Source organism: Meles meles, chromosome 19, assembly GCF_922984935.1.
Source record: "Meles meles chromosome 19, mMelMel3.1 paternal haplotype, whole genome shotgun sequence".
Lineage (NCBI taxonomy): Eukaryota > Metazoa > Chordata > Mammalia > Carnivora > Mustelidae > Meles > Meles meles.
In genome coordinates this window covers 12,649,163-12,676,346 of record NC_060084.1, presented here as the reverse complement: position 1 = coordinate 12,676,346, position 27,184 = coordinate 12,649,163, and the positions used below count along the sequence as shown (strand labels likewise).

The 27,184-nt window shown below is 44.1% G+C and overlaps 1 protein-coding gene across 1 annotated transcript; it reads left to right on the top strand.

Moving 5' to 3' along the window:
- Positions 1 to 165: 165 nt before the first annotated feature.
- Positions 166 to 26,981, top strand: COG4 (component of oligomeric golgi complex 4). Its single transcript, XM_045988637.1, has 19 exons — positions 166 to 348; positions 1,935 to 2,017; positions 2,723 to 2,837; positions 4,856 to 5,030; positions 5,828 to 6,021; positions 8,042 to 8,147; positions 8,877 to 9,034; positions 9,764 to 9,822; positions 12,714 to 12,847; positions 15,535 to 15,653; positions 16,227 to 16,393; positions 17,217 to 17,382; positions 21,419 to 21,481; positions 24,118 to 24,234; positions 24,804 to 24,896; positions 25,457 to 25,540; positions 25,779 to 25,880; positions 26,091 to 26,219; positions 26,423 to 26,981. The coding sequence occupies exons 1-19, from the start codon at positions 181 to 183 to the stop codon at positions 26,555 to 26,557; spliced, it is 2,367 nt and encodes a 788-aa protein (XP_045844593.1). The 5' UTR covers positions 166 to 180; the 3' UTR covers positions 26,558 to 26,981.
- The last annotated feature ends 203 nt before the right edge of the window (positions 26,982 to 27,184 follow it).

Here is a 27,184-nt window from a genome sequence, read left to right as displayed (position 1 = left end):
CATAACTTAAACATACCTTATGCCCGTCACTTTTCCCAGGAGAATAGAAAGCAAATAGACCTTTTAAAGTGTACTTTAAAAAAAAAAAAACTACCCATAAATCCGTCGGGCATTTTCTTGGGCAGCCGCATGACCGGGCGCGCAAACGAGGCGGGGGCCTCGCGGGGCCGGAAGGGCGAAATGGGGACCAAGATGGCGGATCTCGAGTCCCCTCAGAAGCTCTCAGGAGTTCCTCCGCCTGAAGGGATGGGAGGAGGCTGCTGCTCGGAAATCTCTACCGAGCTCATTCGCTCCCTGACCGAGCTGCAGGAGCTAGAGGCTGTATACGAACGGCTCTGCGGCGAGGAGGTGGGGGGATGACCCAGGGGCAGGGGGCTTAGGAGACGTCAGTCTTGGGAATTCCGGGCTGTGGGAAGTTCTCTCCCCGCCTCTGCCGAGGGAAACAAGCACTTATTGAAGAAGGAGGAGTGTAGTTGAGTGTATCTGGGGGGACGTGACATCTCTGTTCACTTGATCTGGGATCCCTAAACTTGTTTTCCCTGTTACTTCGGCGATCTGCTTCGTTCCCTTGATTTCCCTGGCCCTTAATCTAAGTTTTTTCGGCTAGAGCAGTTAGAGTAAACTTGCTTGCTTCTCAAAGTAAGAAAGGCTCCCTTGCATTGAATTAGCAATTTAAAAAATTACGAAACGCTTTCATCGCGTTATCTCCTTTAAGAAGGAAGTCTTTGCAAATAAATCTGAAGCGTTATAAGACTTTTGTAGGGAATGACTTGAGGGGGGTAATTTTAGCGTTCGGTAAGTGCACAGCTTTGTAGAAGCTTGAGGTTTTAAGACAGGCACAACTGTCTAATCTTGGACTAGGAACTTTCATCTTTTGGACCCCTGGATTGTGTCAGGGGCATAGACTATATTCTCTTGAGGATTCCTTGCGCCCTCCGTTTTCCGTGGCAACCTGATGCTGTCAGTATATTTTTAAAATATCATTTGGGTTCCTTGCCACTCAGAAGAAAGTGATCTAAGGTCTGATACAGTTTAGTAGCTGTTCCCTAAACCAAACTTTTAATTAAGTTTGAGTACAAAAGGCAGTTTCAGCGGGAGGGAGGAGGGATTATTGATATCTAAGAATATCTTCAAATATTAAATTGCACCAAGTAAAGCAGTTTATGGTAACATTTTTCAGCAAGATGTGCTTTATAAAATTTAGTATTCTAACAGTCCTAAGCATGCATTCATTAAGTCAGTCAATTTATAAGGTGAAATTAAGCCCATCTTCCAGACAGAACAGTTTTAGTTCTGTATTTGTATTTGATGACCGTCAAGGGGACGTTCCCCTCTGGATCCTACTGAACTTTTTTAATAGAAATATGTAGCTGATATTGATGGCTATTAATAAACAATACTTCACATACTCTGTTAAGCACTTTATGTTTGTTACCTTGTTTGGCTCTCACAACAGTCCTATAGGATATGTATTACGTTTTACAGATGAAGAAACTCAAGCATTTAAGAAGGTTAATGTCTTTTGCAGTAATGCAGTAAATAACTTTGCTGAGAGAATTACGTTTTTATCCCTTCTGGGTACTGACTGTACACTATGAAGAGACTTTATAACTTCCACCTTGAAAATTTCATTTAGCCATTATATTTTAAATGCCTTCCTGCACTAGGTACTATGCTAATTATATTGAATTAAAGTTTACTTCTGGCCTTTATGGTGTTCATCTGCTAGGTGGGATAAAATAGATAAAAGGTAGCAACCAGCATGCCATGTGATACATGTAAAAATGAAGTGTTGTTGGTTGAAGTCCTAGGAGAACTCAGTGAAAGGAAAGATATTCGAAATGGGATTCACCCTTAAACTAAGTGGTTGGGTTAGAGAACTCTTAAGGTTCCTTCTGACCATGCTGATGACAAAATGCTTGTCTGTGTTTCAGAAACTGGTAGAGAGAGAACTGGATGCTCTTTTGGAACAGCAAAACACCATTGAAAGTAAAATGGTCACTCTCCATCGGATGGGGTGAGTCTCGCAGCTCAGCAAGAGCTATTGTCATTCCGACAAGGTCCACTGGATAAATTACTGTTTTTCCTAACTTTCTGTTATAAAATGCCACTTGACTTTGAAATGTAGAGGAGGATTATTTCAGGGTGAAGTGAACACTTAAGGGTATAGTCAAGTGGTTCTCAAAAGTGTCCTTGGAAGTATCAAACTCATTGGGAAACTTGTTGGAAATGGAAATTATGAGGCGCCACCCAAAACCTACTGAATCAGAAACTCTGGGGGTAGAGCCAAGGAATCTGACAAGCTTTTAACAAGCACACCAACTGATCCTGATTATGGTTCAAGGTTAAGAACCACTGTTTTTTACAAACTTTGGGTATTTGCTAGTCATAAAAATTGCTCTTTGATCTCATCACCCTCTTTGATTGTTGGTTGGTGCATTTTATGCTCAGCAGTGGGGAGCATCTATTCTCTGGTTCTTTAGCAATACCTGTTTAGAGGTCTGTTTAGTAGTTATAAAAAGTAAATTTTAAATTTAGTACAGACCTGAGTTTTCAGCAAAATACTCTTTAGGAAAAGCTGTGAGTAGAGTGAACTGAGCTAAAAGTTGTGGGGAAGTACAAAGACAGTAGAAGACATAGTCTCCATTTACAAAAAAATTTTCCATCTCTTATTCCTACCTTCTGCCTCTATGGATGTGTATGTGCTGCCATGTGTCTCCAGTCCCAATCTGCAGTTGATTGAAGGAGATGCAAAGCAGCTAGCTGGAATGATCACCTTTACCTGCAACCTAGCTGAGAATGTATCCAGCAAAGTCCGTCAGCTTGACTTGGCCAAGGTAACCCCGTTGAACTTCTGATGTTTGAGTTAGTGGGGGCAGTAGAGAGGCCACCATATTAGAAATTAGAGTAGCACCATTCAGTAGAAATCTAACAACACCAACAAACCAAATCTAGCAACACATGAAAAAGAATATATTATGACCAAGTGGGATTTATCCCAGGAACGCAGGGTTGCTTTAACATCTGAAAATCAGGGGTGCCTGGGTGGCTCAGTCGACGTGATCTCAGAGTCCTGGGGTCGAGCCCTGCATCAGGCTTCCTGCTCAGCGGGAGGCCTGCTTCTCCCTCTCCCACTCCCCCTGCTTGTGTTCCCTCTCTCACTCTCTCTCTCTCTGTCAGATAAATAAATAAAATCCTTAAAAAAAAACACCTGAAAATCAATTAATATATCCACCACATCAGTAGAATAAGGGATAAAAACACCTGATCATCTCGTAAACTCAGAAAAGGCATAAACTCAAAAAACTTGTAATAAAAGGGAACTTCCTTTTGTAAAGGCCAATTACAAAAAACCCACATCTAACTTCATACTTACCAGTGAAAGACTGGGTGCATTGCCTCTAAGATCAGGAATAAAACGAGGATGCAGCTCTTCTTTTCTTCAACATTGTACTGGAGTTTCTAGACAGACATTTAGGCAAGAAAATGAAATAGAAATTATCCAAATTGGAAAAGAATATAAACCATACATTTAACTTTAGATTTTTCTAGTGGCCATTTTTCTTCATTTTTCTATTTTTCCTTCTTCTTTCTTTTTTCTTTCTTCCTTCCTTCTTTCTTTTTCTTTCTTTCAAGTAGGCTCTGTACCCAGCATGGGTTTTAAATGCATGACCCTGAGATCAAGAGTATCATGCTCTCCTGACTGAGCCAGCCAGGTGTCCCATTAGTAGCCAATATTTTAATTTTTTTTTTCATTATTTTAAAAAGTAAAACAGAGGGTCGCCCGGGTAGCTCAGTTGGTTAGGCGTCTGTCTTCAGCTCAAGTCATAGTCCCAGAGTGTTGGTATTGAGTCCCACATCAGGCTCCCTGCTCAGTGGGGAAACTGCTTCTCTCTCTCCCTCTTGCTCTGTGAAATCAATCAATCTTTTTAAATTCAAAAATAAATAAAATATTTTAAAAATAAAAGGTAAAATAGAAATAGGTGAAAATAATCTTAGTAATATGTTTTATTTAACCCATTATATCCAAAATACCATTTAAATATATGATTAGTATAAAATGGTATTAATGAGATATTTTGCCTTATTTCTATACTAAATCTCTGAAATTCAGTGTGTGTTTTACACATCTTAATTTGGACTAGCCACATTTCAGTGGCCACAGAGTGTTAATGACTACTGTAGTGAAGGGCAGAGGATCTGGGCTCTTGAATAAGTCAGTCCCAGCCTCAGTTTTCCCCTGTGAAATACCATAACTCTTTCCAATCTATTTGTTGAGATTTTGTAAAAATAACTTACCACAAAATGCTAATAGACACACAGCCACCAAGTCACATTGTTAAGGTTTTTTTTAAACATTCTCACTTACTCTAGGGGAACCTGACTGGCTCAGTAGGAAGAGAGCACAACTCTTGATCTTAGGGTTGTGAGTTCTAGCCCCATGTTGGATGTAGAGATTACTTAAATAAACAAAATTTAAAGAAAAAAAATCTTGTCTATTCTCAAAGAAAAATACTTTCCACACGTTTCACTTATCTTATTACGTGGTTTATAATGTTCTCTTCCCAAATGTTAAATACAGCCTGATTCCATTATTAATTTAACAGCATCGGCCAAATACAAATATGGCTTGTCCCTGTTCCTGCTTCCATGAAAATGAATGACCTCGTCACGTAAATAAAATTGCATGATACTGTCGGTGCTATTGATCATCATCAATAACAGTTTTGTGACTGGTCTTGGTTTTGGTTCAGGGCCTCGGGTTAACTGGATTCTCCCCCTGAATCTCCCTACCTTGGGAAGAGATGTTTTGAAAGAATAGGGCATTGTTTCTAAGCACCAAGTCTTTTTGCAGAACCGCCTCTATCAAGCCATCCAGAGAGCTGATGATATCTTGGATCTGAAGTTCTGCATGGATGGAGTTCAGACTGCTTTGAGGAATGAAGATTATGAGCAGGCTGCGGCCCACATTCATCGCTACTTGTGCCTGGACAAGTCAGTCATTGAGCTCAGCCGACAGGGCAAAGAAGGTGACATCCATCCCAAACTGTCGATTTCTACAGTCGTTACCAGTATCTGTAATCTGGTTTAAGCACCTATAAATTCTGGTTTAGTTACAAGCATCTGTAATCTGAACAAGGCAAACTCACCCAAGAAAAGGGTGTCAGGCAATTTCCTTGTCTGGTACTCAACCCTGTAGAGGTTGTAGACTACCCTAAGACAGGGTGTTGTTATTCCCATTTTAGGAAAAAGGAAACTGAATCCAGATCTACTGTTCCTCTGGGCAGTGGGTTTTCACTTGACCATATCGCCTACTTACAAAATTGAATTCTTAGCCTGGCTTTCTAGGCCTTCTGTGATTTCAACCCACCCTGTCTTTCTCACTTTGTTTCATGCTATTCACTCATGCATCCATTCATTGTGCACGTATATAGAATACTGTGTATGCCAGAGTTTATATTACTTGCAATACCCTAGAAATATTTTTTTCATCCTTTTATCTCTATTCCTTTGCTCATTTCATTCCCTTTGCCTGGAATGTATGTACTTGTTTTTCAGGTATCAAAACCCTGCCCGTCTTTAAAAGATAAGATTTCATTTCTGGGAAGACTTTTCTAATTACTTCAACTGCAGTGGGACTTGTGGACACTTTCTTATTACACTTATACACTTAGTTTGTTATAGTTACTTGTGCACAGATCTAATTTTTTTTTCGCTTGATTAGAACTTCTGTGTATATTTTGAACGAATAGTGGTGCACAAAGTGGCATGGGCCTGAGAGAGTACCATTCTTTACATTATTTCCCATTTTCCTCCCTTTGTGCAGGCAGCATGATTGACGCTAACCTGAAATTGCTGCAGGAAGCTGAGCAGCGTCTCAAAGCCATTGTAACAGAGAAGTTTGCCATTGCTACTAAGGAAGGGGATCTGCCCCAGGTGGAGCGCTTCTTCAAGATCTTCCCACTGCTGGGTCTACATGAGGAGGGATTAAGCAAGTTCTCAGAATACCTTTGCAAGCAGGTATGGCCCCTGATTGCTTGGTAGGAGAGTGGTATGATTTTCTGCCTGCAGATTGGGGCACTGTGTGGGTCCAGTTTCTGTGGATATTTTCTCACTTCTGGATTTAACTCCCCTTTCCTGCTCCCACTGTAGCAGGACTGGATGCATACATTCATTCAACACTTATCCAGGTATGGCCTAGACATCTACTGATGTACATTCATTTCCGACAGACCAAGTGAAAACATAGGAAAATTAAAATGCAAATTCTCTGACAAGTTGAATCACCCTTTTTAAGATGTCAGCCAGAAACTGGCTTCTTTTAAGAGCATGCAGAGTTGTTGGCTAGTTGTTTTCAGACTTCATAACCAGGATTGAGTCTCAAAATAAGCCATGTTGAGATGAAGGAGGTGAGGTCGCTTAAGGTTAAATCCTGAAAAAGAAACAGGTTTCAGTTAAAGTCTCAGCCCCTTCCCCTTGACCTTAGATGGAAAGATGCAAATCTCAGCAGACATGTGTGCAGAGGGTTATTGTTTATAACTATATGTCAGAGTACATCCTGCCACCTCCCCCCCAGCAAATTCTCTGTGATAGAACACTGTTCTGCATTAAGAAAAATGAGACAGTTCTGAATATGCTGACCTGTTTCATTTTCTTTTTTTTTTTTTTTTTTTTTCTGTTTCATTTTCTAACATATGGTTAAGTTAAACAACTATATGCAACATTTTTGCTTCAAATGACAGAGGTGGCAATAAAATACATGTTTGTATAAGAATAGGGTACTTTTCAAAGGGTTAATGATGGTTTTCTCTGGAGAAGAGACTTAGGAGACTGAGAGACATAGGTAAAGAAGAACTGCTTTTCACTGAGCACTCCTTTATTCCTTTCGAATATTTCAGTGTGTGTGTTTTAGCCATTCTCAAATATGTATTAAAAACAAAATATAAGGGGCGCCTGGGTGGCTCAGTGCATTAAAGCCTCTGACTTCAGCTCAGGTCATGATCCTGGGGTCCTGGGATCGAGCCCCACATCAGGCTCTCTGCTCAGCAGGGGACCTGCTTCCCCTCCACCCCCGCCTGCCTCTCTGCCTACTTGTAATCTCTGTCAAATAAATAAAATCTTAAAAAATAAAATACATGGGGGATATGTTGGGCTGGCCATTTTTTATCAGTACTTTGCCATCTTGACCTATAAATGGCTTCTACTTTAACCCTTTAAAATAAATAAAATCTTGGGGCACCTGGGTGACTCAGTGGGTTAAGCCTCTGCCTTTGGCTCAGATCATGATCTCAGGGTCCTGGGATTGGATCTCTGCTCGGCAGGGAGCCTGCTTCCCTCTCTCTCTCTGCCTGCCTATCTGCCTACTTGTGATCTCTGTCAAATAAATAAATTAAAAAAAAAAAAGAGTTATAAACTAAATAAAATCTTATAAAATAAATAAATAAATCCCTTTAAAATCCCTTCTGCAGTACCCACATTCCTTGTCCTGCTCAATGAAGCACCATTTTTGTTTGTTTGGGGTTTTTTTTAGGATTTTATTTATTTGACAGAGAGAGACAGCCAGAGAGGAAAACAAGCAAGGGGAGTGGGAGAGGGAAAAGCAGGTTTTCTGCTGAGCAGGGAACCCGATACAGGGCTTGATCCCAGGACCTTGGGACCATGACCCAAGCTGAAGCAGACACCTAACGACTGAGCCACCTGGGCGCCCTCAATGAAGCACCATTAATGATAACTTTGAGTTATCCTTTGAGGTGATTATTGGAAGTGGGGACTCTCTGCTTTGGCTAATGGCAATACATACCTTCAAAGAAAAGGAAAGCATTATTTATATCTTTGAATTAAAGAAGAGTTACCACTATGCTCAAGTTCTTTGTCTTGCCTGAGGCCCAGACAACTCAGAGCCCCCAAGGGATGTTCCTCTGTCCTCTCTAAGCTTTCAAGCATCAAAGCAAACAAGGGAAAAGAAAGTCAAGGGAGGTCTTTTTGGAAAACTGAAACTAGCCTTTGATCTGAGAATTGTTGTGGATTTTCCACTTTTCAGGTGGCCAGTAAATCTGAGGAGAATCTGCTGTTGGTGCTGGGGACAGACATGAATGATCGGAGAGCTGCAGTCATCTTTGCAGATACACTCACTCTTCTTTTTGAAGGTAAATCTCCTTTTCCACTTGAGAGAGACTGGAGACTTCACCACTTAACACCCACACCCTAGGTTTTCTTCTCCCCTTGCTAGCCTGATGCCTTCATTTTACTCCTATAACTTGCTGTGTATTGATTGATACATTGGAGAATTAACCTTTTTTTTTAAGATTTTATTTATTTATTTGACAGAGAGATTACAAGTAGGCAGAGAGGCAGGCAGAGAAAGGGGAAGCAGGCTCACTGCTGAGCAGAGAGCCCGATGCGGGGCTCCATCCCAGGACTCTGAGATCATGACCTGAGCCGAAGGCAGAAGCTTAACCCACTGAGCCACCCAGGCGCCCCTGGAGAATTAACTTTTTAATTCAGTATCTAATTAGCAAAAATTAGTCTCTCAAGTCTTTTAATCCACCCTATTCCTCAAGACCCAAAGGCTAAGAGTAAATTTAACCATAAAGTAAATTATTGGGAAGAGAGTGATGCTGATTTCTAAAGATGCTCCTGGTAAACTATCATACATAAAGTAAATGCCTTCTGATTTACCAAGCACTGTATATATTAAACAGACAAATTTGCTTAGCAATTCCCAGCACTGGCAAGAACCATTTGTATTCATTTGGGCAGATGAAATAGCATTAAAGGGTTGAGTTAGACCCCAGGCCAATCCTGGGTAGAAGAAAGGAGTTTATTTTGTGGAAGGAGTATTTGGAATTCCAGCCCTCTCATTTTCTCCGTTCTAGGTATTGCCCGCATTGTGGAGACCCACCAGCCAATAGTGGAGACATATTATGGACCAGGGAAACTTTATACTCTGATAAAATACCTGCAGGTGGAATGTGACAGACAAGTGGAGAAAGTGGTGGACAAGTTCATCAAGCAGCGGGACTACCACCAGCAGGTGAGCAGGGGAAGCTGCAGGGGGGTTTGGACACAGTGTGAGCCAGTGATACTGAATGCAATAAATTTAAGGTGCGATAGGGAAGAGATGAAAACAGAGGTAGATAGAAAAATACGTGCCAAATGCAAACTGCCTGCACCTTGGCTCTCAGCAATTTACTTTGGATTTGAGGTATTCTGATGATATAGTACAAGACCGAGAAAGAAGTAGAAAGGGCTTCTTGAAAGAAACACAAAACAGAAACATTAGAGCACCTCTCTATCACAGAATGTGCAATAGTACCTTCTAGTGATATAAGGAGAATTCTGTTTTTTAAGGTCCTATTAAGTGTCAAGTCATTTGTCTCAGATTTCTCCTTAGTTCTTTAAGTGCTCACAGTAACACTTGCTTTTTTGTGAACTTTATTTCTCCTTTCCTTTGAGCAGAGGAAGTAAGTAGGATTTAGAAATAGGGGTAGCCGTTCAGCTTTATTTCTAGAACTCTAGGAGAGTACACAGTAGTTCATTCGAACACCATTAACATCACTTCTAAGTGCAATAATAGGGGAGAGCATTAGCATCTAAATCAAAAGTAAATTTTTGGCTCATCATCCTGATAGCCTACTTTTGGCCTGTCTGTTAAGCAAACTAAACTTAAACATTCTTTTATGCCAGAAGTTTGGAGGGACCATCAAGAGGGAGATAGAAGGAGGGTGGAGAAGAACATTCTCATTTCTTTGGTATATTGCAGTTCCGGCATGTCCAGAATAGCTTGATGAGAAATTCTACAGCAGAAAAAATAGAACCAAGGTAATAACCCTCTTTTTCTTAGCCCATAGGAGTTTGAATTGGTAATCATGTATCATTCAGAGACTGCTCTATTACTATGTGATCTGTGTTTTAGAAATACTCTATATGACTCAAGCTTTTTTTTGATCTAATAAAAATATGCTTGTTAAAATTCAAACATTAAAAAAATGTATTCATTCAATCAGTAAACTTTTACTGAGTACACATTTTGGGTCAAACACTGGTCTTTGGAAAAAAAAAAAAAACACTCGTCTTTGGTACTGGGGATGTGGCAGCAAGCAAAGTAAGCAAACCAGACATAATTCTTTCCTTGTGGCATCTGTAGTCTATAAAGTAGATAATAATAATACCTAACATATATATAGTGTTTACTATATGGCACGCATTATTTTATGTACATCTTAACAAATATTTATTTTTTTATGCCTTTTTAAAGATTTTATTTATTTATTTGACAGAGAGACCACAAGCAGACAGAGAGGCAGGCAGAGAGAGAGAGGGAGAAGCAGCCTCCCTGCTGAGCAGAGAGCCCAATGCAGGTCTTTTTTTTTTTTTTTTTTTTTTTAAGATTTTATTTATTTATTTGACAGAGAGAGAGATCACAAGTAGGCAGAGAGGTAGGCAGAGAGGCAGGCAGAGAGAGAGGAGGAAGCAGGCTCCCCGCGGAGCAGAGAGCCCGATGCGGGGCTCGATCCCAGGACCCTGAGATCATGACCTGAGCCAAAGGCAGCGGCTTAATCCACTGAGCCACCCAGGCGCCCCCCAATGCAGGTCTTGATCCCAAGACCCTGAGATCATGACCCAAGCCAAAGGCAGAGGCTTAACCCACTGAGCCACCCAGGCGCCCCTTTAATGCCTTAACAAATATTCAGGCATTTATTCAGGGGTTTTTCAGCCTCTTACTATTGTCATTTTGGCTAGATAATTCTTTGATAGTGTGGACTGTGCTGTGTATTGTAAGATATTTAATAGTAGCATTCTTGGCTTCCACCTACTAGATGCTGGTAGCATGATGTCACCAGACACTGACGGATGTCTTGGGGGCAGAGAGTGGGATGAAAATCGCCTTCAGTTGAGGGTCACTGATTTAATCCAGAAACGTTTTTTTACAGAGGAGGAGACTAAGGCCTGAAAAGGTCAAGTGACTGGCCCAAGGTCATACAGCTAGAAGATCACAGAGCCAGGAATAGAATCCAAGCAGTCCTACTCTAGAGTTCATATTGTTAATCATTATGATATACTACATGTAGGGTGCAGGAGAGCATGTAATAAAGGGATCTAACTTAGCTTAGAGGAAAAGGAAAAAGTCTCAGGAAATGACCTTAGATCTAAGACCTTAAGAGTAACTAGAAATGGGGTGCCTGGGTGGCACAGTCGTTTAAGCCTTTGCCTTCAGCTCAGGTCATGATCCCAGAGTCCTGGGATCAAGCCCCATATCAGGCTCTCTGCTCAGGAGGCAGCCTGCTTCTCCCTCTCCCTCTGCCTCTCTGCTTGTGCTCACTTGTGTGCTCTCTTTGTGTCAAATAAATAAAATCTTTAAAAAAAAAAAAGTGACTAGAAATAAGATGTGAAGAGTTTTCCAGGTAGAGCAGGGAAAACATACTCAAAGTCGCTGTGTATTTGAAAAACTGAAAGAAGAGCAGTGTAGTTGAAGTACAGAGCTGGGGAGAACCTGGTCTGAGGTAAATCCAGATGGTCATTAGAGTCAGACCACTCAGGGTGCTATATCCTAAGTGCAATGGAAATCATGTGATTATGGTATGACCACATCTATGTTTTTTTTTTTTGTTTTTTTTTTTTTTTTTTTTTAAGATTTTATTTATTTGACAGACAGAGATCACAAGTAGGCAGAGAGGCAGGCAGAGAGAGAGAGGAAGAGAAGCGGGTCTCCGGCTGAGCAGAGAGCCCGATGTGGGGCTCGATCCCAGGACCCTGGGACCATGACCTGAGCCGAAAGCAGAGGCTTTAACCCACTGAGCCACCCAGGTGCCCCCACATCTATGTTTTGAAAAGCTCTTGTGGAGTTCAATATGGAAAATGAGCTAATTTGTGCATATAATGTGAGGGAGGGATTCAATTTCATTCTTTTTTAAATTTATTTATTTATTTATTTATTTATTTGACAGATCACAAGTAGGCAGAGAGACAGGCGGGGGGTGGGGGGGAAGCTCTCTGCTGAGCTCAATCCAGGACCCTGAGATCATGACCTGAGCCGAAGGCAGAGGCTTTAACCCACTGAGCCACCCAGGCGCCCCAACTTCATTTTTTCTAATGTGGAGATCAGTCATCATCACAGCACAATTTGTTGAAAAGACTATTCTTACTGAATTGTCTGAGCACTTCTGTTGGAGATCAGTTGACCATAATGTAAGGATTTCTGAACTCTAATCTATATGCCTGTCCTTAATGCCAGTACCACACTGTCTTCACGCTGTAGCATTATAGTAAGTTTTCAAATTGGGAAGTATGAGTCCTTCAACTTTGTTAATTTTTTCAAGATTGTTTTGGCTCTTCATCTGAATGGGTGTGGGTCACAGTTTAATAGTGTATCCGAAAATCCCACCACAGCTAAAAGGTTGGGGAGGTGTGGTTCCTTTCATGTGAAGCATGGGTAATTTTTACTCAAACCACTAGCAAAAATACACCTCCCATTCTCTTATTTAGCCCTGACAGTATTTTAGTGATGAGTGGTTCAGGTGAAACAGGTAAGTGGAGTATGTGGTTGAAGCTGTCTCTGAGTATAATCGGGCCAGCAGAGCCAGGATGACTCTCTGGCAGAGCTGACCCTTCTGGGCCCGGTGGGAGAGGGGGTTTGGGACTGTGTTTGCCCTATAGTTCTTATATCTGGGAATCCAGTGTCCTTCTTCTTACTCCTGCTCCATGTGTCTCAGGGAACTGGACCCTATCCTGACTGAGGTCACCCTCATGAATGCCCGCAGTGAGCTGTACTTACGTTTCCTCAGGAAGAGGATCAGCTCTGATTTTGAGGTGGGGGACTCCATGGCCTCAGAAGAAGTAAAGCAAGGTAAAAGGCGTTTCCCATATTTTCTGGGAGGGCTAGGACAGAGTTGTCACTGATCTCTTAATCACACTACATTGATCTTGTAAGCCACAGATCTCTTAACAAGGAAGTAACTAGCGCTTCTTAGCCTTTGTAGTCTGTGGGCAAACTGACTCCCAAAAAGAAAGACAGACTTACTGAATATTAGAATTAGACTGGCTCTATGAGACCATATAGTCATTTTACAGGTGAGGAAAGCTAATGTCCAGAATAGTTAAATTATTTCCTCTAATCTTTTCTCCACACTATGTTTCGTCGCCAGCTCGACTTAGGGATTAGTATTTAATATAAATGGGTGATATGGGCCACCTGGCTGGTTCAGTTGGTAGAGCATGTGACTCGATGTTGGGATTGTGAGTTTGAGCCCCACATTGGGTATAGAGATTACTTAAAAATAAAATCTTAAAAAATAATAATGAAATAAATAAATAAGATAGGTGATTTGCACACATGATGTGTAGGTACACGGAACAAAAAGATATACTTAGTTCTATAAGGAAACTTTTGGGAGTGATAGGAATATTCTAAAACTAGATTGTGGCTATTATTACAAAACTCTGTAAAGTTACTTTAAAAACAAAAACATTGAAATGTACAAATAGAAGGTGTGAATTTTATAGTATGTAACACTTCAGGGGCTCCTGGGTGGCCCATTTGGTTAAGTATCTGCCTTCGCCTCAGGTCATGATCCAAGAGTCCTGAGATCAAGCTGTGCACACTTGCTCTCTTTCTCTCTCTCTCTCCCAAATAAATAAAATCTCTTTAAAAAATAACACTTTAATACAGTATTGAGCCATAATATTGAGGAAAGAGTATATATTTTAAAGAGTATATGAAAAGAGTATGTAGTATAAAGAAAGCCTTTCACTCCCTCTCTCAGTCTCCCAGTTCCCCCAGTCACAAGTTTTGAAGGGATAAATACATTGGGAAGAAATGTGTGCCACAGTCCAGTTTCATTTACAGATTGATTCTCTGGATTTTTAAGAAGACCATTTAATTCCTAGTGGTTAAGTATATGCAGGATTCCCTGAACTAGAGACTTGAAACTATCACAGCATCTCTGGCATTCTACATGACTTTAATACATGGCAAGGAAATTATTTATATGACCCAGAATGGTATTGCTTTGATTTGATGTTTAAAGGAAGATGTATGCTCATTTGGATTTGATGTGCATTGCTATTCATAAAGACTGTCACTGTTCAGAGCTGTGTGTCCAATACAGTAGCCACCAGCCCCGTGGGACTCTCTAAATTTACATTTAACTAAAATTAAGAATTCAGTTTCTCCAAACTGAGGGTTGCTGGGGGGAGGGGGGGAGGGAGAGAGTGGTTGGGTTATGGACATTGAGGAGGGTATGTGCTGTGGTGAGTGCTGTGAAGTGTGTAAACCTGGCGACTCACAGACCTGTACCCCTAGGGCTAATAATACATTATATGTTAATAAAAATTTAAAAAATAAAAGTAAAAAAATTTATAAAGAATTCAGTTTCTCAATTACATTAGCCACATTTCAAGTGCTAAATAGTGGCTACCATATTAGGCAACAGATATAGAACATGTTTATTACCACAGAAAATTCTGTTGGACCGTACTGGTTTAGAAAATGAAACATAGTGTACCCAATATATTTCAGTCTTTGCCCTGGAAACTTAAGAATTTTAAGGCTTACTAGTTAATTCTAATGGGAAAGAAGTAAAAAGTCCTTTGTGCAAACACTTTTACTGTAAGGGTGCCTGGCCTTCTCAGTCAGCGAGTATGCGATTCTTGATCTCAGGATTGTGAGTTTGAGCCCCATATAGAGTACAGAGATTACTTAAAGATAAAAATCTTTTAAAAATTACCATAATCTGCAATTACTGTGGTTTCCAGTTATCTCTAATAAGGACAAAACATTTAAAAATAACCCAAGTGTCTAAAGATAGAGTTTAGGGGCACCTGGGTGGCTTAGTGGGTTAGGCCTCTATCTTTGGCTCGGGTCATGATCTCGGGGTCCTGGGATCGAGCCCCACATCGGGATCTCTGAACAGCAGGGAGCCTGCTTCTCTCTCTCTCTCTGCCTACTTGTGATCTCTCTCTCTCTGTCAAATAAATAAAATGTTAAAAAAAAAGTTTTAAGAAATGTGGACTGTCTGATAAGATATCACACAGCCTTTAAAAATAAGTAAGTTAAGAAAAAAGAAGCTTTGTAGAAACATTGAAAATATTTATGATATAATCTTTTTTTATTAATTTTGTATTTGAGTATAGTTGACATACAATGTTACATTAGTTTCAGGCATATATAATATAATTTTTTAAAAGTTTTATTGGTTTTAAATAAGAGATAGAGCATGCGCATTGCATGCAAGTGCACGAGCAGGAGGGGCAGAGGAGGAGAGAATCCTCAAGTAGACTCCCCGCTAAGCACAGAGCCCTCTGCAGGTCTCCATCTCATGACCTGACATCATGACCAAAATCAAGTCAGGCGCACAACTTACTGAGCTACTTAGGTGCCCCCCAGGGCATATAGGATATAATTTCTTAAAGCAGAATACAAAATTATGTACAGACTGGGAGCAAAGACTAGAAAGGAACCTGGGAAAATTCAAACAGTTGAACTTTTTCTCTTGAGGAAGAAAAGTGAGTATCCCTTTCCTGGCTGTCCCCTAGAGCACCAGAAGAGCCTGGACAAGCTTCTTAATAACTGCCTGTTGAGCTGTACCATGCAGGAGCTCATTGGCTTCTATATCACCATGGAGGAGTACTTCATGAGGGAGACTGTCAACAAGGTAGGACAGAGGATACAGTCCTTGGAAATGGGGCTTCCTGTGCAAGAAACCAGACTGGAGGAATGGCCGAGGCATGTCACATTTCTTGGCCTGCTTTGAGAATATCCTTGCATGCCACTGAGCAGTACCCCTTTGTATGATTAGAGGGCATTTTTAGAGTTGTCATGCTCTCCAAAGAACTAGCTAGGATGTCTTTCCCAAGAATCACAAAAGAACACCTCAGCTCCTCAGGGAGCCTACTTGTGATCCCCTCCCAGGGAGCCTACCTACCTCCCTAGAAGTATGTGAGTAAAGAACCTCAGGAAGAAGGGCCTCTCCTGATGTCTTATGTCCTGGGTAACAGGTGTCACCAGGGCAAAGGCTGTAAATGCTTAATGTCCTAAAATAGTCATCAGTAGGGAAATGAGCTGTTTTGGCAAGGAGGATCCACACCAGGCTGTGACCAGAGTAAGTCATGTTGAGAGAAACAAGGGCAAGCTCAAAAAGAAGCAGAACCAGAGCCTATTCCAGAACCATCTAGAACAGTGGCATGCAGAAATGGAACCCTCACTGGCTGCTTTGCCTTTTGGTTAGGCTGTGGCTTTGGACACCTATGAGAAAGGCCAGTTGACATCCAGCATGGTGGATGATGTCTTCTACATTGTTAAGAAGTGCATTGGGCGGGCTCTGTCCAGTTCCAGCATTGACTGTCTCTGTGCCATGATCAACCTTGCAACCACGGAGCTGGAGTCTGACTTCAGGTAGGGTTGACTCCCTTTCTACTTTCTAGGAAGGAGAAAGGTCCTAGTTTGATTTAATATTGATTCCTGAGGCCCATGTTGCTTCCTTTTTTTCCCCATATGATTCTAGTTCAGTGCTATATAGGATAAAACTCCTATCCATGGTACAACATCCTTGCGTCCAGGCAGCTGTAGAGCAGCTGTAAGATATCTCACAGGCTGCATCTGTGCTCCCTGAACTGGACTGGAGGGGTTACTGGCCCTGAGGCCTAGGAAAGAGAACAGGCAGCTCAGGTGAAGGCAGTAGGTATAATATAGCAATCATAGTTACCATTGCTACAAACCAAGCACTATACTAATTTCCTGCTCTCATTCAGTCCTGATAGCAACCCTATGATGTAGGAACCATTACCTCTCTTACAGATGAGGAAACTAGGGCTTGGGGAGAGCAGGCACCTCATAAATGGTGGAATATGGAGTGAAGCCCAGAACTGACACCCAAAAGCTGTTCTCTTACCACTTACATGGTACTGCCTTTCACTAAGCTCTGTGCCTCCTCTTGCGTTTGTTGGAGCTCAGTGGCGATAACTGAAATCCTCATAGGAAGCAAAGAACTGGCCAATCACCTCTATATGTTCTGGTCGTATCAAGGCCCTTAAAGGGGCATTGGTCTCTCTCATACCCTGGATGCTCAAGTTCTCCTACAGTGGTCTCAAGGATTGGTTATCCCCCCGAAAAGAGCAACTCATGCCACTGGGTTAGGGTCGTGCACCCTCTCTTCCGCCATCCTGGAAGCCAGATTGAGTGCTGTCAATCCCCATATGCCATTCTGCTCCCCTCCCAGGGATGTTCTGTGTAACAAGCTGCGGATGGGCTTCCCGGCCACCACCCTCCAGGACATCCAGCGCGGGGTGACGAGTGCCGTGAACATCATGCACAGCAGCCTCCAGCAAGGCAAATTTGACACAAAAGGCATTGAGAGCACTGACGAGGCCAAGCTGTCCTTTCTGGTAGGTAGCCCCATAGATTGGAGCTGGTCCATTTATTTCAAGAGGTTAAATTATGACCTCTAAGCCACAGTGTAATTGGCTTTCAACTAGAGACTTTTCATCCATTCCCTCTATAGAAGGAAAACTCCTCCTTTAAGAAAAGCTCCCCTTAGAAGGTTCTGAAACCACTTCTTATTTCAGGGACCTATTTCTGAGCAATCCAGTCCAGGACATCACTGTTCCCTGCCTGGAAGTCTGGGCTCCTCAGCTCTCCCAGGTGCTCATTCCCAAGAGCACTAGGCGGGGCTCCACTGAGTATCAAGCCTGGGTTGCATCTGCCACAGAACCGACTGTAATATCTGTGCCAAGCCTCCAACCCACTTCTCTGAGGGAAGTCCCACAACATGGAGGGGTCCTGATCATTTAGGCCTAACAGGGTGGTTTTCCTAGCACACTTCTTAGGCTTTCAACTTCTCAGAAGGATGACCTTTTTGAAGCTCTTAGCCAGAATGATGGACAACATGAAGCAGTGTCTTACCAGTTGTATGACAGCTGGGAATGGAAAACATGGAAGGATGAAAGGGCTTATACAAGGTTAACAGCCAGTTTGTGGTAAGTCAAAAGAATATAGATGAGTCCTGAGCCTGTGATCAGCCCTTCCTGGCATGTGCTGTATTGGCATGAGTGGTTAACAGTGCTGTCAGAGGTCATTCTGCTCCACCCCCACAATGGCCAGGCTCTTGAGTCTTCTTCGCTTCTGGGGTTCAGAGCCTGAAGGAAACACCCAACAATAGAACTCTCCATCTGTAGCCTACAAAGAGAGTCTCTGGACACCCTGGGGTTAGATGCCAAGTCTGTACATTTTTTTTTCTCCCTGGAAGCAGGGTCCTTGGCTTTTATCAGCTTCTTAAAGGTATCCGTGACCCCTGAAAGAGTTAAGAGCTGTTGTTTATGGAGACAGTAGCAGAAACATACTAATATCCACCCACCTGTGCAAGTTAACCCACAGTGACTCATCCTTAGGCAGATTCAGTATGGAGGCTCCTTAGGCAGCCCCGCTATCTTCCTGTCCCTGAAAATATTTTCCCTGAGCATGGGTTCTAGTGATTTGGGATGTCCTGGTTGTTTCCAAGAAAGAGGATCAGCTCCAAGAAGCTTCTGAAATCCGACACCTTTGGAGAACTTTGCCAAAATGTCTGGCAGCCAGTTTCCTGCGATTACAAACTGACTTAAATTTTTCATTTTGTTTGCATTCATTTCATTTTCTACCGAACTTACTTTTATTCTTTCATTTCTCTGCTCAGAAATGACCACCTAGCTGCTGACCACCTCAGAGCTCTGCCTCTTCACTTGGTGGTTTGTTCACAGCTTCCAGAGACTCACCCATCCTGCCACACTAGTGCTGTTCTCGTCCCCATGACACTGGCTGCCACACAGACAGCTTCATTGTTTGAGGGCCCAAAAGATAAGGCCAACAAGAAAGGTGATGCTAAATGCTTTGTGACAGGTTTCCCGTTCTCCCAACACCATCTACTTAAAATGTCATCACTCCCACTGCGGCACTTACTTCTTCTGTCACCTTGATTCATTTGGCTGTCAAGATGAATTCCCCATCGGTGCTGACATATCAGTCACCACAAGCCACGGATAAACCCAGTGAATCCATGCTTACAAGGACTGTCAGTAAAATGAAACTTTGATATCAATAGCTTTTGAACTCAAATCCATTTTCCCCTTATGATAGATTTTTCTTATGCCCTTAAATGCCTTGGAAACATTTAAGTTGTGGCCTTCATCCTTGAGCTGTCGTGACAGTGCACTTATTCCTCTGCTGGCTTGTGAGGTTGGCAGCCTTGTGTGTGGCATGCTAACGAAAGGCTTTAAGTCTTACCCATCCCCCACGAAAGCAGCCTTGGCACTGTCAGCAGCAAGATCTTTCAGTATCGGCTACAGGACAGTGAGGAGGGAAGCACTCGTGAGGACACAAGGGGGGTCATCCTAATCTCAGTCCTTGGAGTTCTAGGATTATTCTTTTACCCCCAAATCCTGAAACTTCTGACTCATCTCTTGAAAATTGGCTCCTCCCTGCCTCACCCCTGCCTTCATGGTCATGCCCCCAGCACACCAGTTCAGAGAGAGTATGATCCTCTCAAACTCTGTAATTCCACCCCCGCACAGCCTCTAGATTAGTATTCCCAAACCACATCTGTGCGCATCCAGCGTTCACCTGGTAGGTAGTCATCCTCAGCGCCACCCCGTTGTGCACAGGAGAGCCTGGCTTCCAACTTCTAGTCTGGCTTCACTCACCTCTGCAGCTTTACCTCTTGCCATTTCCTGCACATATCTGTGCACTAATTCTGCTGATCCCCAAATACCTTTTGGGGTTTTCTGCCACTCTGCAACTGTGTGTGTTCTCCCTTCTGCAGAACACATTCATTTACTCATTCATTCAACAAATACTTACTGAGATGGTTCTATGTATTAGGCACTGCTCTAGGCTCTGGAACTGCACCGCATGATGCAGCAGCCAGTAGGCAGAGATGGCTATTTAAATTTAAACCAATAAATAACATCTTTTTTTAGAAAGGGGGTAGGGGATGCCTGTGTGGCTCAGTCTGTTAAGCATCTGCCTTCTGCTCAGGTCATGATCTCGGGGTCCTGGGATCAAGTCCTGCATTGGGCTCCTTGCCCAGCAGGAAACCTGCTGCTCCCTCTGCCTACCTCTCCTCCTGCTTGTGCTCTGACAAATAAATAAAATCTTTTTAATAAGTAAATAATAAATTTAAACCAAAAATCCAGTTCCTGAGTTGTACTAGCCATATTTCAAGTGTTCATTAGCCTCATGTACAGATGGTTAGGGGCTACTGTACCAGACAATTAAGATTTAGAAAATTTCTATCATCAAGAAAGTTCTGTTGGGCAGTGTCCTACTAGAGATATAGCTCTAAAGAAAACAGAATAGATCCCTCCCTTTATGGAGCTCTCATTCTACCGGGAAAGGCAAACAAGAAGCAAACAAAGTAATACTGGGTAATCCTAAATACCATTAAGAAAATATCAAAGGGGCCTGACAATGCACTAGAGAAAGGCCGATGCGGGTGGAGAAATGCACTTACCCTCATCTGTCGGAATTACTCCAGCCTTTTGGAGCTGAATTAAGTTCATCTCAGTCACCAGTTCTTCCAAGGAGCTTTCCTCGAATGCCTTAGACCAAAATGTTTCTTTCTTCTAAATGACCATAGCAGTTTGTGCCTTAATCATCACTTTTGTTACACGCTGCTTTTTATGATTCGTATTTCTGCACCAAGCTTATAAGACAATACGGTTATGAAAGAAGGAGCTCTTAGCTAAGAGTAGGGAGACCTGATTTCTATTTCTGGCTGTAGCCCTGTGGCCTGTCACTAACTTTCTGTCCTCTCACCCTGCTTTATTCTGCATTGTGTTTATCGTTATCTGATATTTCTTATCTGACTTGCCTTCTGGAATATGAACTCTATGAGAGGGTAGATTTCAGGAAACTTTTTTTTTTTTTTAAGATTTTATCTATTTGACAGAGAGAACATGAGCAGGGGGAGGGGCCTACGGAGAAGCAGATTCCCCACTGAGCAAGGAGCCACACATGGGGCTCGATCCCAGGACTCTGGGATCATGACTTGAACCAAAGGCAGACGCTTAGTGGCTCAACTGAGCCAGCCAGGTGCCCCAGAAAGCATTTCTTAAATGAATGTCAGCCTTTGCCTCACTGACCTGGGCTTGGAGCTCAGGACTTCTCCCAGACCTATGTGCCTAAACATGGGACAAAAAGACCTGAAACCTTGAGTCACTACCCCTGACATTAGATGGCTTTGCTGCCTTAGTGTCAGGCACAGGAGAAAGAGCAAGCCTGGTTCACCATTCTGCCCAATCTAAGACCTGAGCACCCTTCCAGATGACCTTGCTGTGTGTGTTCCTTAGCACTCCTCTGAGCCTCAGGAGTACAGCTGTCAGCCAGTCTGGCACTGGAGTGGTTCAGACACCAGTGAGCAGGAAGTCACATTCCTCTGTCTTCATCTCCCAGGTCACCCTGAACAATGTGGAAGTGTGCAGTGAGAACATCTCCACCCTGAAGAAGACGCTGGAGGTATGGAGGACATTGTCACCTGCAGCCTCTCTGGGCCTGCCTGTGCAGGGAGGGCTGTGCACTGGTTCTGGTGGGAACTGTGTGTCCCCTGGCGTGGACCTAGTCTTCCTTCAGAGCACCAGAGGGGATTCGCTTGTGAGCAGCCCACCAGCTGGAAGATCAGAATTCAAATTAGCACTTCCAGCACATACTGGGCCTGCGACCTCAGGCAAGTCCCTTAACTCCCTGAGCCTCAACACTCTCATCTACAAAACAATCTCCTTCCTGTCCTCATTTGGGTTTATTGGCATAATTAAAAAGGGGTTGAAAGCACTTTAAAAAATGATAAAGTCCTATAAAAATATTAGGAAAGTAAGATGAAATAGGGTTTACCAAACCTGCTACAAAGCTATTGCTGTTACCATTTTTTTTTAAAAGGAAGGCTCCATAGTGTGGTATAAATTGCTTGGGTTTAGAAATCAGATCCCCCTGGGTTCATAGCTCTGTTTGACCACTGACCAGCTGTGTGGCATGAGGCGGGTTCTCTAACCTCCCAGAGCCTCAGTGTCCTCATCTATAAATAGGGAGAATGATACTTGCCTCACAGAGTTACAAAAATTGAATGTGATAATATAAAATACCTGGTTTGTGAGAGACATGCCGGGAAGTTAATAACTGTACTAACAGTTAATAACTAATAATAGCACAAGATAATTATTTTGCTAAGTATTAGAAAATGAAGGGCCGACTCTCCCCCACTCCAAAAGTCTGCCTCTGGGAGAGGAGGGGAGCCAGGGTCCTGCCATCCCAGCGGACACTGAGTCCGAGGAGTAAACGTTACTGCAGAGACACAGGGCTCAGCACACAGGCTGATGGTGAGTGTTGGCTCAGGGGTGGGCAGACTGAAGGGGCCAGGAGCCAGCACGGGGGGCGAGATCCTTGTAACTGATGGGGTTCCTGAAGGAGGCTGAGAGAGAGCAGCCAGGTGGGAGATTCAGATTAGAATCTCACCCAGGGGCACCTGGGTGGCTCAGTGGGTTAAAGCCTCTGCTTTCGGCTCGGGTCATGATCCTGGGGTCCTGGGTCTCTGCTCAGTGGGGAGCCTGCTTCCCTTCCTCTCTCTCTGTCTGCCTCTCCCTACCTGTGATCTCTGTCTGTCAAATAAATAAATAAAATCTTTAAAAAAAAAAAAAAAGAAACTTACCCCCAAAGGCCTTAAAATGGAATAAAATAAGAGTGAACCAAAAGCATAGTGTTCGTCACACAGTACATTTGCCAAGGTAGCTGTCATCATTGTTGAGTCACAGCACCTTTTAGATTGTATTCCTGACTTTGTTCTTAAGATTTTGTCCTTAGGATATTGAATTTGGAAGGAGTATTTTGGGAAATGTTAGAAATTTAGACCTGAGCCAGCAGAATTAGCAAGTGAAAGAAAAGGGTAGCAAAGAGCTGAGAAAACTGGTCCCATGAATCCCACCCATCTTAGACGTGCATTTCATGCGTGTTCTTCCTGAACCACACCAGCAGCCCTTCGGGATAGGTCAGGTGGCGTGAGGAGGTTACAAGGCCGGGCAAAGACAGTGCGTGTTCAGCTACTGTGGAACTGAGGGCTCCCGCCAGCTGCATCAGGTCCCTTGCAGCTCTTCCGCACTGCTGCCTGCCGTAGCCAGAAGCGCACAGACTTCTAAGGAGCTCCTGGCAAACCAAAACCTGGTGAGTTTCAGGCAGCTCCACTTGTGATGTTCTCCGTACCTAGGCTGTTGTATGGGCATTAGGAACAGGCACTCTGCAGCCAGGATCCCAGCTGGAATCCCAGCTCTACAACTTTACTGGGTGGTGTTAGACCAATTACTAACTCCTCTGTGCCTCAGTTTCCTCATCTATACAAAGAGATAGTAACAGTACCTACTTCTTAAGACAGGTACCTTAATTAATAAAAGTTAAGTATTTTAAATAGGGCCTGGCATACAGTAAGCACTTAAAACTTAACTGTGATCATGATGATCTCCCTTGGGCACCCAGACCAAATTATTTTATTTTGTTATAAAGATTTATTTATTGGGGTGCCTTGGTGTCAACACTCGACTGACTGAGCCACCCAGGTGCCCCAGGACCAAATTATCTAAAAAGCAGAAACTATAACAATAAAGGCTCGCATCACCTGAGTGTCCACTGCTTGCCAGGATCTGTGCTAGGCACTTCATACATCATCTCCTCCAACTCTCCCAACTACCATGGGGATAGGAATTTGTGTTCCCATTTTATAAACAGGGTAATTGAAGCTCAGAAACTTTTTAAATCACTTGACCAAAGTCACTTAACCAGTATGTAGCCAGAATTTGAAGCTAGGAATGGCTGACTCTAAAGGTATGAAAAAACTTCCGGTTTTTATGTTTTTTATTCATACCCCCTGACACCAATACTGTCATCTTACAAAGGGAGAAATGGGAGCCAAGTGGCTAGCCACTGGGATAGAATCCAAGTTTTCTGAAACCTATCAAGGACTCTTGCCTAGGAGTGTAGTGGACTGTAACTGTTCCCAGGGAAAGCTGGAGTCAGAGAAACGGCTGCTTGCACGTGGGCATCCTCTCCACCCTCCCCGCACCCGCACATCCCAGCCATGCTTGGAAGCCTGATAACTGGGTACTCTCCCCTAGAGTGACTGCACCAAGTTGTTCAGCCAGGGCATTGGAGGGGAGCAGGCCCAGGCCAAGTTTGACAGCTGCCTTTCTGACTTGGCTGCCGTGTCCAACAAATTCCGAGACCTCTTGCAGGTAAGCCCCAGGATCAGTTGCTGACTGAATCCTGTGCCTGTGTGTTGCTCTGAGAATATTGTTAATGGTTGATTATGGGATCAATATATATAAGGAACAGGAGAAGTGAGGGAATAGCATGCAAGACACTGAGCTCATGTGAGCTCCTTGAAGATTAGTTTTTCAGCACTTGTCATCCTGACAAGCCATTATTGTGGTCCTTTTGAGTCTCCACTTGGCCTCCAGTGCCAAGAGCCCAGAAAGGTGCTCAGAGGAAGTGCAACCACATGGTTACTCAGACCCGCAGCCTGGCCTTAGGCAAAGGTGCTGCCCACTATCAGGTACTCAGAAGTCTCTTCTTTTGAGCTTGCCAAACCAACCCCATAGCCTGGACCTGAATTGGCACAGATCTGAAAAGGAACAGGTTGTTTCTGACCTCTTCGATTAGCATTTTCTGGTAGACTTCAGACAGGCCCACAGGAAAACCGGAGAACTAGACAAATGCCCTGGCAGTCACAAGAGCAGAGGAAAGGAAGGGCAAGGTGCATGCATCTTCGTGTCTGATGTGTCTCTGCCTTGTCTTTCCGCAGGAAGGGCTGACGGAGTTAAACAGCACAGCCATCAAGCCGCAGGTGCAGCCTTGGATCAACACCTTCTTATCTGTCTCCCACAACATCGAAGAGGTCAGCCTGACCATAGGCAGCCATCAGGCCCAGAATTATTCCTCATTCTCCCAGCTCCCTGGCTGGAGGGCAGTGTAGCTGTCTGAACAGCCCAGCCCTTCCCTGCCTCTTTGGCCCACTTTCCTCACCCTGGCAGACGAGGTTCTTCCCAGGAAACAGGTTGTTCCTGCAGACAGACGGGCTCTGAAAGACACCTGTAGGGGGTTTTCCATGACCTGGCACATCCTCTTTTATTAAGGCTTTTTGCCCTACCTATCACACTTACGAGCTTTTTTCTTAGCCTAATGATGTCATTCCTGCAGAACATGAGATCCAAAAGGAAATAAAATGCCAGGAGCTTTACCATATTGTGTGGCCACTGCTGCAGCCCAGGGCCATTTCTGGATCGGAAGTGTGATATAAAAGCAGCAGCTTGGATGTCCAAGCTGCTTCACCTGGATGAGTCAGAAGCTAGAGGGGAAAGACCTGTCCCTCTGTTTTCTTAGAGGGGTGAAAGTGGGGGGTAGGGGGAATGGTACTTTCTGGAGAAACTCCCAGTGACCCAGCTTGTTTCCTGACAGGAAGAATTCAACGACTATGAGGCCAATGACCCCTGGGTACAACAGTTCATCCTTAACCTGGAGCAACAAATGGCGGAGTTCAAGGTGAGCAGGGGCTGAGAGACCAGGTTATGGAATTACCCACTTCTGTCCAAATCAGCAGCCTTTGGCTTCTCATCACACTCTACTGGGAACCCCGAAAACTCTTCCAGGCCCCAGCCTGTAGACATACTCCCTGATGGTCTTTTGTAACTGTGCCTACTCCCTAACCCCCCAAAGACTCCTGTTGGAGGCAGAGGGGCTTAGGTAGGACTCCCGCTTATGTCTAACCTCTTGTGTGCAGGCCAGCCTGTCTCCAGTCATCTATGACAGCTTGACCGGCCTCATGACCAGCCTTGTTGCAGTCGAGCTGGAGAGAGTGGTGCTGAAATCCACCTTCAACCGGGTAAGGTCCGGGGAGTACAGGTCCCCAGCTCTTGTTTTTCCTCTGAGGAAGACAAGACCTGCCATCCTAGGCCTTGCATCCCCTCAGTCTGCTGCTTGCAGCTCCCTGCACATCCAGCTGCAGTCCTTTCTGGCATCTGAGGCCTTGGAGCTGACTGAGGCACAGGAGGGCCAGGCCTTGAACGCGGACTGAGCTTGCGCTCCCTTGCAGCTGGGTGGTCTGCAGTTTGATAAGGAGCTGAGGTCACTCATCGCCTACCTTACCACAGTGACCACCTGGACCATCCGAGACAAGTTTGCCCGGCTCTCCCAGATGGCCACAATCCTCAATCTGGAGCGGGTATGTGTGGCTCCCTTGACCTGGTGAGGGAAAGGTAACTGGGACTAGAGGCAGAAACAACATTTGGATCCCTGCCTTTTCTCAAAACCAAGTGTCCACCAGCAGTCCAGCCCTACAGAGCACCTTCTTCCTGGGCACTGCCCTGCTCTGCCTCTTCTCGGGGTAGCCTCTCATTGCTGACTTGCTAGTATTCTTCCCCACAGGTCACGGAGATCCTAGATTACTGGGGCGCCAACTCGGGCCCACTGACGTGGCGCCTCACCCCTGCCGAAGTACGCCAGGTGCTGGCTCTGCGCATGGACTTCCGCAGCGAGGACATCAAGAGGCTGCGCCTGTAGCCGTGGCCCATCTGGCCTGTCATTCTTCAGGCCCTGTTCCCTAAGTGGCCACGGCCAAGTAGCTGAGCAAGGCCGTCTGGCTTGGGGAGCTCTGACAGCACAGGCTGTTCCACTGCGGACAGCAGGAAGTAAGGCCCAGCTGACCCTGCTGTCTGCACTCAGGCCTGTCTGCGTGGTGCTTTGCAGGCAGCCTCCCCCCACCAAGAGAGGTGAGTCCCTTGGGCTCCTAATTATGTGGGAAAGCCAAGGCAGGCCAGCTTTCTGCATGGGCGGTCATTCTCTCTTCCTTAGACACTACAGCAAACAGGCTGCCTTCCAGCCAGCCCTAAAGGACTTGGGTATATCTGGGGACCCGGGAATTAGGTTTATTCTGAAAGGCTGTGATGTTTATGATCACCCTGAATAAAGACACTCCTTGGAGAGATGCCAGCGTGCTGTTTCCAGGGAGGGCTGGATGGTACACGGTAAGATAGGTCCACAGTTGCACTGAAGTGTGAAAGCAAAAGCCTAAAGCCTCAGCCTCCTCCTGCACCCCGAGGGGTGCACAGCCACCGTCAGGACCCACATGGAAGCACGCACCTCAGCCTCCTCTAATCCTGGATCCTCATGCCCCTCTTGGGCCCTTAG